Source organism: Pollachius pollachius (genome assembly GCF_949987615.1).
Source record: "Pollachius pollachius genome assembly, chromosome: 10".
Classification (NCBI taxonomy): Eukaryota; Metazoa; Chordata; class Actinopteri; order Gadiformes; family Gadidae; genus Pollachius; species Pollachius pollachius.
The window spans coordinates 11,933,134-11,945,474 of NC_136943.1; the positions used below are offsets into that span (position 1 = coordinate 11,933,134).

Consider the following 12,341-nt stretch of genomic DNA (forward strand, 5'->3'; position numbering starts at 1 on the left):
TTTAGTTTCATCTAGAAGTTCTTCTTAGACTATCAAAGGCAAATCAAAATGGACATATGGGGATAAATGAGCATTTGTTATGGGTGATTGGGTGAACAGAGTGCATTTGCATTTGATAAACAATCAAATACATTGTTCGAGTATTCCGTTTAATCACTTAAACGTTTTTGCCAAATACATTTCTAATTGTTGTATTACTTATTTTTGAGGGCTATTTCAAATCGTAGATTGTTGTTAAAAAACAACTAGCGATGGAGCCTACTTCTTTAACAAACACCCATCAACGTTTTCATTCATAATTTATTAACTGTATGTTCCTAAGTGTGTATTTCATAAAGAAAATAAAAATGAATCCATATTTGTATTCATATAGTAGTGGAACTATCATCAATGGGTAAAAAATAATGAAAGCGACAGCAATTTGAGACACTGTATTTAGACTACTTCCAAAGATGAGCAGTAATTGAGCATTCGAAGGTGTTTGTGCGTGCCCTCTAGTGGTCAAACAATATACAATTGGCAGAATATTGATAGCTTAGCATCAAGATATCATAACCCTACTACAAAATAATTATATGTTCATGTTTAAAATCGCATTCAACAAAATACGTAAATAAATCAATAAATAACTTAAATAAAGAACCATACATTTTTTGTCCATTATATGATAACAAATGCATCATAAATAATTTCTTTGAGGTTTCAGAGAGAGGCCAACTCATGCATCAGGACAGCAAAGGATGGACGATCTGCTGGTTTCTGCAGATGAGAAGGCACACAAGAATCCATTTACTATATCTGAACATCACTCATCTTTATTATCAGGTACCTTTGTGTTCTCTCACATTGTCCCGTCTAGCTCAATGTTGTCCAGTCTCGCTCAATTTGTGTGAACACTGCCACGGTTGGAGGTTTGATCATCTGATTACATGCATCTGTAGTACTTTAAAGCACTTTGGAAAAGGTGTCCCACCCAATGGCATAGATGCTTTACATAGGGCAGACAAGTCTAACGGCTTGGGTGATTCCCAGCCTAAAATTCCTGGGTTCAACGTCCAATGTCTCCAATGTATTTAGTGTTAAAAATGCCTAAGTCAAATAGGTGACTTTGGCAGATAGTGATTATGGAATGTAAAAAAACACTATGGTTGACTGAGGATACAGCCAATGAGGCACAGTGAATCAGCAGGGCTAGGGGAGTAGAGTTAAGTTAGATATTTGGCCAAAATATGAAACGCGCAATTATGCTATGAGGCTAAGGATGTAAAAATGCAGTGCTAAATGGGTCAAACATCTTGCATCTTCCCTACCTGCCTCCAGCAGCCGTCCATCAGCAGGTAGAGCGTGGCAGGGGCCAGGCGGGGCTTCAGTAACCTCAGGCCCGTGGCCAGGGCCTCCACCACCTCGGTGTTGGTGTTGTGCTCATACGGCATGCGGCCCTCGCTGAACACCTCCCACATCAGCACACCTACGGGGACGGAAACACGGACAGATGGACGGACCGATTCACAGGCAGGTTGATTGGATAGACTGACCGACAGCCAGACAGATAGATGGATGGAGGAAAAGCCAGGTGGATGGACAGACACACAGACAGATACATGGATGCACAGACAGACAGATGATTGGTACGGCGGCGGGATGCACGGACAGATGGACGAAGGCACAGACAGATAGACGGACGGACACACAGACAGAATTACAGATGGACGGACAGATAGACAGACAGACAGATAGATGGACAAACAGGCATGCAGGCACACATTTTAAGTAGATAAACAGATACATAGACAAATATATTGACACATATATAAACAGACGGACAGAAGGACAGACAGACGGACGGACAGACAGACAGACAGACAGACAGACAGACAGACACACAGACAGACAGACAGACAAACAGATAGATAGATGATGGATAGATAGATGGATAGATAATAAGATAGGCAAGGCAACTTTATTTATATAGCATATAGCACACACGGTAAAAATTGTCATACAATAAAATAAAATAATAGATAAAATAAGACATATGCCAAAAAAATTGTAAGATATATAGAAAATAAAGGCAGAGTTAAAAAAGCATTTTAGAAAATGCAATGTAAGATAGATAGACGGATGTACCAAAGGACCAGATGTCTGACTTGCTGCTGAACTTGGAGTATTTGATGACCTCCGGTGCCGACCACTTAATGGGGAACTTGGAGCCCATTGAGCAAGTATACAGGTCATCCGGAACATACCTTTTAAACACACACACACACACACACACACACACACACACACACACACACACACACACACACACACACACACACACACACACACACAAATAAATGAAGGATCATTTTGAGGAATATCACATACGAAACACACTATTGTTGGTGACTGTCTGCTTTTAGGAGCCCACCTAGCCATGCCGAAGTCGGACACCTTGACCTCGTTGTTCTTTGAAACCAGGCAGTTCCTGGCAGCCTACAGAGGAGAAGAACACGGCGTACTACAAATCAACAACCCGGACAACCATGGCAACCATGACAGCTATATTGTTCTCAAAGCTGGGGTAAGTTAGATCTAGGATAACGCTAAGATTGTGTGATTGTGTGTGAATGAGATTGATGTCCATAATGTAAATCATCCTATTCCCAGACAGGCACAGGTCAACTGTAAACAAATATTCGCACAGAGCATTTTATTCACTCAATGAAGGTCGATGGCTATGGCATTTGTAAAAAAGCTCAAAGTGTAGCTCTTAGATCTTACTGATAACATCGTTAAAGCCCCTCTACTTTACCAACACTACCACAAGTGTGGTGTAAGATAACAAGCCATTTCAAAAGCCAAAATCAAATCTACACTGTCACCAAGATGTGTGATAGATAGATGGACTGTTCCAACTGGCGGGCTGAGCTATCCATCATTAGTGGGTGGACACTCCCACGTGGGATGTCACCACAGGAGCTGAAAGGACTCATCCACACCACACCTGCCTAGTAGTTAAGCGGGGTCCTTTTAATTATCTTTTGGTTTACCAGATCTCTGTGGATGATCTTTAAACTCTCCAGATAGGCCATTGCCTCGCTGACGTCCAGACACATCACCAGCAGGGTTGCCGGGGAGAGTTGACCTTTCCTGGCCCTCAGGTAGTCTGAGAGGCAGCCGTTCTCCATCAGCTCCAGCACCAGACACGGCGGGTTGCGCTGGGAGCACACCCCATACAACTTCACCAGCTTACAGTGGGACAGCTTCCTGTTAACACACACACACACACACCTGCATGTAAGATGTACGCGCACACACACACACACACACACATACACACACACACACACACACACACACAAATACCCATGCATACACACACTTGTCCGCGTGTGCACACACATACATACACACACACACACACATGCACCGACACATACACACAAACACACATGCACAAACATACACATACTCCCCTGCGCGTGCGCACGCACACACACACACACACACACACACACACACACACACAGACAAATCCAGAAACACACACACACACAAATGCACACATATACTCAATACTCAAGCAACAACCATCATTGTAAGGACGACCAGGTTTAAAGAACACAAAATATAACCGGTGAGATTGAAGTTAACTCACACACACCCACAGGCTGCAGTGCTAAAGTGAACCAATAAGAACTACGATCGCGCGGCCTTCTTACGTCAAAACCTGGGCTTCCTCGATGAACTCGTCTTCCGACATGGCTTCCTCCTTCACCATCTTCACTGCCACCCTCTTCTCTCTCCACCTGGCTTCCAGCACCATGCCAAACTGACCGCTGCCCAGCTCCTCCCCCAGGACCAGCTCCTCAGGGTCCACCTCCCACTGGGCTGCATTGCCAGGGGGAAAGTATGGGCGACTGCACTCCCGGATCGGGCGCTCAATGAATCAATGAGTCCGACTGGGTTCAGATTGTCAGTCGTTGTCAGGATCAGTTTTTAGTGGTTGTTTTTTTTTTTTATTGTTGTTGTTGCATAAGTTATAGTTCATGGTTATACATTGTTTTTGGTTACATCACCTACTGATAAAACTAAACTAAAGCTGTAAGGTAGATGCCTTTATCATTCTCACTCCCTCTCTTTCTTAATTATACGTCTAGATGCTTTCTGCAGCAGATCTTTGTCCCGTGCAGTTGTTTCGAAACACTTGGTTCGGATCATATCCAAATAGGATGCGACTGTCTGCTCCGTTGCTATCCTTTAGGGGATTGTGCAATCCAAACTACATGGAAGAATAACCATTATTTTCGAAGCTGTTATTTTCGAACATTTTAAATGATTGTATGTTACAATTAACTTGGTCATGATTGAAATGACTTGTAAGTACACTGAAGTAAGATGCAATGTTATATAATAAAAAAGGGTTGGTTAGCATTTCTTAGAAAAATCTCTGACCTTCGTTGTGATTGAAAGGGCTGTTGGTTGATATACTGTTGTGGGTGATTGGCCTTCTTAGACGTGTGATGAGACCTGTGATGTTCCAAAAGTCACGTATTTCCATCGTACAGCGTAAACATATGCACCCATACAAATACATGCACACACACACACACACACACACACACACACACACACACACACAATATATATTCAGAATAAAGCCACAAACACTTCGGTATTTACAATACCAAAGTTATAAAATCACACAATTTATTTAGAATTTAGTTAAGAAATATGACTATTGTAAACTGACTATGTCAGAATAAGAGAAAATTCACATTGATACAGTTATTGCTTTGCAGAGAGGTACCTTATCAATACTACACAGGAAACACTTGTTTATCACCATTAGAACAGGAAATTAATTTTAAAGTATTCAATAAAGATTCTTAATAGAAGTAGTAGTTTAACTAAACGGTGGTACCTGCAGCGTTTAGTTTGTGGTAAGTGATGAGCTGGGGAATGTTGTTGAATAGGTGCTTCTCTGCCAAGTAGAAACTTTGCTCTCCTCCTGCCACAATCACTTTAATCTGATAGTGTTTCACTCTGGGATTCTTCAATCCATTAGACCTGAAGGCCAACATAAGAACAACAATTAGAAAAACACACTTTTGTTGTACTATTTGTTCGAGAATAAGTGCAATAACAAATTATAGTAAGTAATTTGTATTCAATCTAAACGTGAAGTACACATGACATTTTACAATAATTACAGGCTGGATACAAAATTGTATACTTTGAATTTGAATCTACTAATCCAAAAAATATTGTTCATTTATAATAACTTCCCTGTTCTTCTGCAGTAACACCCACATATGGGGTTAATAAAGTACATTGTGTCTTTCAAAAGGCCAGAGAAAGCATGTATACCTTGGTTAGATAAGTATGCACATTATTTAAAACACAATTTCATAGAGCATAGATCATTAAAAGCCTGATTGGCAGTAATGTGTGATTACCCGGCTGCTTTGGTGAACACTGAAACGGTGTAGAAGCCTGCGTGTCTTGAGTCCCGCACCATGAACCCACCTTCTCTCCCCTTAACAACACATTCATGAGGCGTGAGTTTTAATTCAAAACACAACTGCAGCAGCAAGCAACAGTTATTATTGTACATGGTCATTGACTGATCGATTGGCAATCAACTTACTGAAGAAGAAAGAAAAAATGAAGAAGGGAATTGCGTACATTACCAACTGATATTGGAATTTGAAATGCCATAGAACAAAAGATCTTATGGCAGGAAGTTTGACATTGCCAACATGGTGGTTCTTTTGCGTCTTTTGACAAGTTTCTTGGATACATTGTGCAAAAGAGGCCACACTTGCATAGCAGGTGACAACTTACGTCTTTCTCACTTCACAATGTATGTGGCACAGTTTATTTGGACCAGTGGGCTAACCTGCAATTTAACAATTATTTTACCTCGGTCATCAGGAGCTCCTCTGCTTGCAGTCGGGTCACGTCTTTGTTGTACCAGCTAGGAGAAAAATGCTCAGGTTAAAGTAAAGCTGTTCATTTCTCCCATTTAGTTTGAGAGATGAATGAAATGAAAGTCCTTCAACTCACTCAAATCTGTCAAAGTTTCTGCCAGACTTTTCAGCAATGTAGATGCAGGGAACAAAGCCTTTATGCCTTATCAGAGACAGGGAAAACAACACACTCAGTTAAGATGGGCTTCGAATGGAGGGACATGGGGATTTCGTTTTTTCAGTGGTTACCCCATGTTATCTTGTATGATCCACCATTCGGGGTGCGAGCTGTCGATCACGGTGTACTCCTGGTCTGCCTTAAGAGGCAAGTCACTCTGTCCTTGGGGATTGTAGTCCTGGAGCGCCACGACGAGCCCCTGTCCTTCATTATCAGGAGACCCCTTCAAGGGAGGGATGGGAACAGAAAGAGAAGGAGGGAGGAAGGGAGGAAAAGGAAAGAAAGAAAGGAAAGAAAATGTATTTTAAGTACATTTCATAACAAAGGAAAAGCACATTTTAGATGGAAATTGGTTTAGAACTACAGTGTGTACCAGACGATCTGTATTATTGGACTCCGGTATCTCAGGAAGCAGCTTTGTACCTGTAGAGTGACATGAGACCGAATCAGACTTTGTTGGTTTAATATCCTTGTAATATTGAGCACCAGGGTTTAAGTGGACAATTTATTATGGCAACAGCAAAATAAATAGCACTTAATAGACAATAGAGAATAGCATTTAACATATTATTGATTTCAAAGTACTGTCTTCATCAAAGCTAGAGCTGGTAAAAAAACTGTAAAAAAATGAGTACAATTCTAATTACAAACCATTAGGCTCTGGACTGTACTCCTTGCACCCTGCGGCCAGTTTCTCTGTCTGATGGCAGCATTGCCATCTTCCGTACATCCAGAAATTTGGATGGTATTTTACAACCAAGTTATTAAGTTTTATCTCTACATCAGGGAACACAGAATTCCAGTTGAGTGGAGTGCCACGGCACAGTAGAGCAGCATGATATGTCATTGTTTGAGCATGTCTAGCTTCGATCTTATCCCTGAAGCTCAAACGTTGCTTACCCTCTTTGAGGGCCCTGACCCATCTCTGGCGACAGTAGTTGTCTGGAGCAAAAATGTAGAGGTATAGGTTGTCATGGAAGACCTGTGGAGGCATGTAAGGATCACAACCCCATCATGTTTTTTTTTGTTTGCGTGTTGCATAAACACCGATTTTGTGGTATTCTGAGAAATTATAATGGGGCTAACTTACCTGAAAGGGATACTTATTGCTGCATGGTATAGGAATACTGCTGCATACAATCTCTGCACACCTTATATTCGACAGCTGAATACAACCTTTCAGAATAGGCTTTTTCTAAAACAATAAAGAGTAACTTTTATCACAGGCATGCTCTTTTTGAAGCAGAGATCCAATGAGATCCAGTTTGAACAGAGATCAAATGTAAAACAAAATGTATGAATTTATACATACCCCAGGACGCCGTTCCAAATAGCTCAAGGACCGAGTGTCTAAGATAAACAATCTCTCCTTATAGTTGCATGGAGATGTCCTTCTCCTTTGCTGGGACTTTTTGATCATGGTCCCTTTTAAAATAAGCGTGGCATCCATTGTAAAGTGGTATTTTACTAACGAAAAGGAAAAGAGAACACATAAATGAGGGCAGGTTAGAAACAGGGTATGAGAAGGAGAAAGCAACAACAGTGATATCAATGATAAATGCTGTGTTTCCGGCATACATTCTCAAAACCACATCCTGGAGATGCAGTAAACACTCAACCCCACTTGCACGGGTTATCACGCATACATTCTCACTCATAAACACACACACACAAACACACACACACACACACACACACACACACACACACACACACACACACACGCGTCACACACGTGCACACACACACACACACACACACATGCACACACACACACACACACACATACCGTCTTTATAAGAAGTTATATTTACCTTCATAGAAAGGCAATGAATGCGATGAAACGTTTTGTAACAATAAGGGGACAGTATTACAGGCAACAGACAATGTTCAATTAATAGTAATAATTACTTGATTAGTCAGTAAATTATAGGAATTAGTGTAAGGATAAATTACTAGTTCATAGATTTTCAAACAGATTAGTTGAAGGTAAAGGTCGAAGGTGAAATGTCCGATGAGGCTAGGATACAGAACGGTATTCCAAAGGGAAGTGCAATCCTATTTTACATAATGAATAACGACATTTATGGACTTGGTCAGATACAGTATATAAGGTCATCTTGTATGTAGATGATGGGGCGATTTGGCCTTGAGGTCAGAATAACACATATGTAATTGATAATATTCAAAAGACTATTCAGAGGAGAAGCAATGGTCCTAGGATTGGGGGTTTAAATGTTCTGGTAGCAGGTAATGCTATATGATTTTTTACAAAGAATTAAATTGTATAGGTAATCTTAAATTAAAGTTACATGGATCGTTTATGGAGAGTAGAAGTACGTAAATATCTGGGAACATAGTTTGAAGAATATTTGACATTGAAATTTCAAGTAGAAAGAAAACAAAAATCGATGGGGGAAGGTGATATGGACTATGGAATGGAACTGTTTATGGAGCAGCTTCTCAACAACTTTACTAAGACTGAAGGAGAGCTTTAAGGCTATGGATAGGGGCAAGGACAGGGGAAACCCCCTAAGATCTGAGAGGAAATCAATTGTCTGTGAGAATGTGGGGATGGGAGGCCCAAGTCAAGAATAAATTATTGTTTGGAGTATGTATGATTGAAAAACTCGTGGAAGGATATGGATTAAATTATATTAATTTTGCACAATCTCCCCCTTTTAGCATTGAGACATGAATACTTATAGAAGAACAACGACTGGGAAACAAATGAGATGTGCTTCTCAAGTTTATATATGAAGACCAATTTGTATATCTATATGGGTGTTTATACAGATGGTTCCAAAGAGGAAAACAACAATGTGGGAATTGGAATACATATTCCTGAATGGATTCCAGAATTGTTTTAATAAGGAAATGGTTAGCCTTTCGGTAACATATGGCAGAGGAGAATGGATATAGTTAAAAGGAAAGGGTTAGAGATATGGCATAGTAGACGGCATAGAGATAGAAAAGGAAGGAGTTTATATTGCATCCAAAGATCAGTTTAAATTAGTAAAAAAAAAAAAAAAAATACCTTTAAATAGTAAAGGTAAAAGTAGGCGGGATAATAATTTAAAACAACTAGATTAAGGGTTGATCCTACAAGTTTAGTTTGGTTCTTTATCCTTGGCTTGGAATAGGGATAATGGTAGGTGTACACAGTGTAATGTAGCATAAAACATAGAACCTGTTTATTAAGAGGGTTAGGGTTAAATATTTAGAAATATGGTCAGGGAGATTTGACGAGTGAGGAGAGGATGGAGGATCAATATGTCATTTTATCAATAAATGAGGTACAGTAAATAGGATATTATATATATTTGACGTTTAATAGCCGTGTATATATATATCTATATATATATATATAGATATAGATATAGATAATATAAACATAAATTAAATACATGAATACGTAGTTATAAAGATCCGGTGTTACACACTTGTTTAGTAGGTGGCGCTATGCCCCTTGGACGTTGGTTTGCAATCCCTCAATGAACTAACGAAGAAGATGATCCGTCAGACATATGTTGTTCAATCAGCGTTAGCTTGCTAATGCTTGATCATAATCGTGGATACTGTTAATTAAACCTATAATTAAGGGTTAGAGGTTCGTTTCATTGGTGAGTTGAACTTTCGTTTAATATTGTGTTGATACGCTGAAGAACGATTGCGTATATCTAAGAAGTGGCTCATTGGTTCAACTTTAGCCCCAGGTAAGCTAAGGTTTACTGGCTAATGATACATTGGGGCTACCTAGCCAATGCTAATTAAACACGTAAATTCCTATTATTTTATTTTAATGTTATCCAAGTAACCTTAATCTTACTACTTTTTATTTTTAAATATGTTGCCATTGTAGGTAAACGGTTTGTGTTATAAAAATGTAGTACTGTAGTCGGTTAATGCTAACCGGCGGCTATGCAACACATTAAAGCTCTTTCTATAAGGTAGAGTTAACGTTAGGCTAGAAGGTCGCAAATTAAGTATGTCGTCTGGACCTCAGTCAATAACATGTTTTACGTTTTGAAATATGACTGCGTTATAACTTAAGTAATTTATACAAGAGAACGAGTATAATATTTTGAATAGGACCCAAACGATGATGAAATGAAGTTGCAGTAAGGAACTACCCCTTGCTAAGCCTATGTCTTGATTTGGACAAAATACTAAGTGGAATATAAATATAAAAATACCAAACCAAAAACTGCTGTTACATCTTCAACATTGTTATTTTAGGTCACCATCATGGGTGAACCACAGCAGGTGAGTGCCCTGCCTCCACCACCGGTGCAGTATATAAAGGAGTACACGGATGAAAACATTCGCAAAGGTCTGGCCCCCAAACCCCCTCCGCCCATCAGGGACAGCTATATGATGTTCGGCAACCAGTTCCAATGCGATGACCTCATCATCCGGCCCTTGGAGAGCCAAGGCATCGAGCGGCTCCACCCCATGCAGTTCGACCACAAGCGGGAGTTGAAGAAGCTCAACATGTCCATACTGGTGAACTTCCTGGACCTGCTTGACATCCTCATCAAGAGTCCCGGCAGCTTGAAGCGGGAGGAGAAGCTGGAGGACATTAAGCTGCTGTTTGTTCACATGCACCACCTCATCAACGAGTACCGACCACACCAGGCCAGGGAGACTCTGAGAGTGATGATGGAGGTGCAGAAGAGGCAGCGGCTGGAGACGGCCGAGCGGTTCCAGAAACACCTCGAGAGGGTGGTGGAGATGATCCAGGGTTGCCTGGCATCTCTACCCGATGACTTGCCCCAAATTGAGGGCCCAAACGGGGTAGGTGAGAGAGCAAAGAACGGGTCTGGAGCCGTCATAGTCAGTGGCTCGGGCCAGGCGCCCAGACTTGCATCAGAACCTATGGACGTAGAAGAGGCCGGGGCGAGTTCTATGGCAGCTAGTCAGCTTGACAAGAGAACGACAGGCTGTAGGGTGGACAAAGTGTGGGACAAAGACGCTGCTATGTGCAGTATCATAGATGAGATTGCTTGAATCTTGTGTTGATTGGCTGTGTGTGAGCAATGCTGTTTCCTTTGTTTGTTGGCGTCTGTATATAGAATTTAAGTCTTTGGATTATTTGTTTCCTGTCCGTTTTTATTCCTGTGTTTTCCTTTTTATAACATTAGCGGTTACCCAGTTATCATCCAAAACATACTGTAATATTTTGAGATATTTCAGTAGATTTCTTTATGGCTGTGAAGTGGTTCCAGGTCCCGGCAGCAACTCTCCAATAAAAGTACATTTGTAAATGAACACTTACGCTAAACAGATTTTTATTGATGGCATTCCTGTTCAAGCTCCTTCAGATAATATAAAAGAGCTCCTAAAATATAACCAGCTAATGCGGGTGGTTGTATACCAGTGTCATTTCATTTACATTGGCGACTGTACGCATTGTCCCGTCATAGGTCTACTGGGAGGATTTTCTTCCTCCAATACGGAATAACAAGCAAACCAGCCACATAGTAAAATGTTTATACTAGTTGGGCTGCACTTCATACCCCTTGGGGTTCAAAACATAGTTTTGTTCTGTAACATAAAACTTCAATACAACTTGATCTAATGCACCTATCGGACTACAATAGCATGGAATGAAACAATGTAATATCTAATTGAATCCTTAATGATGGTTTGCAAAGGTTGGCCTGCTCTAAATCCTGTGTCATAAAGTGCAATGTAAGACCTACACATTATGTGTTTTCCCAGATATTGCCTATCAAACCTTTTGCTTTCTCATTGTCAGCTGCAGGCGTTTTGAGAATTTTGCTTGGGGCCAGAGGGCTCAGTTCAGCTTAGTTGTTTTTTCGGATTGCAGGGCATATTACATGATGCTTTGACAAATGACTTGAAACAATGAGACATGGTCTGCAGTCATGACCTGTCAATTTAAACAAGACAAATTGCTGAAATATACAAATGTATTCCCTTTAATAACTGTTTATTTAGAGAAACTTTAACACACCAGGTACAAAGGTTAACACAATTATTACAACCCATAGCAGTTTTTGATATTAGTGACCTACAATTGTAAAAAATATTACACTCGAGTTATTTTTCCCAGCGTCCAGGACACTGATCACCATTTAAATATTTGTATTTGGTGAGTTTTTTTACATCCCTTTTTTTAGGATGTCTAAGACAGCAGGACTACTTAGTAATTTTAGATAATTTAAAAATAATATTAATCT

General features: G+C 40.2%; 2 protein-coding genes across 3 annotated transcripts; one reads left to right on the forward strand and one right to left on the reverse strand.

Moving 5' to 3' along the window:
* Positions 1-293: 293 nt before the first annotated feature.
* On the reverse strand, positions 294-7,656 carry itk (IL2 inducible T cell kinase). Its single transcript, XM_079744193.1, has 17 exons — positions 7,448-7,656; positions 7,226-7,330; positions 7,036-7,117; positions 6,787-6,912; positions 6,509-6,558; positions 6,207-6,358; positions 6,055-6,120; positions 5,911-5,965; positions 5,445-5,524; positions 4,910-5,055; positions 4,441-4,515; positions 3,708-3,876; positions 3,036-3,252; positions 2,414-2,478; positions 2,128-2,246; positions 1,311-1,468; positions 294-759 (listed from the first exon to the last, which is right to left on the reverse strand). The coding sequence occupies exons 1-17, from the start codon at positions 7,583-7,585 to the stop codon at positions 703-705; spliced, it is 1,860 nt and encodes a 619-aa protein (XP_079600319.1). The 5' UTR covers positions 7,586-7,656; the 3' UTR covers positions 294-702.
* Positions 7,657-9,644: 1,988 nt separating this feature from the next.
* Positions 9,645-11,395, forward strand: med7 (mediator complex subunit 7). Of its 2 annotated transcripts, none has more exons than XM_079744352.1 (2): positions 9,645-9,758; positions 10,375-11,395. In XM_079744352.1, the coding sequence occupies exon 2, from the start codon at positions 10,384-10,386 to the stop codon at positions 11,143-11,145; it is 762 nt and encodes a 253-aa protein (XP_079600478.1). In that variant the 5' UTR covers positions 9,645-9,758; positions 10,375-10,383; the 3' UTR covers positions 11,146-11,395. The 2 variants fall into 2 exon arrangements, with proteins under 2 accessions (XP_079600478.1, XP_079600479.1); XM_079744353.1 differs by having other exon boundaries at positions 9,716-9,851.
* Positions 11,396-12,341: the final 946 nt, after the last annotated feature.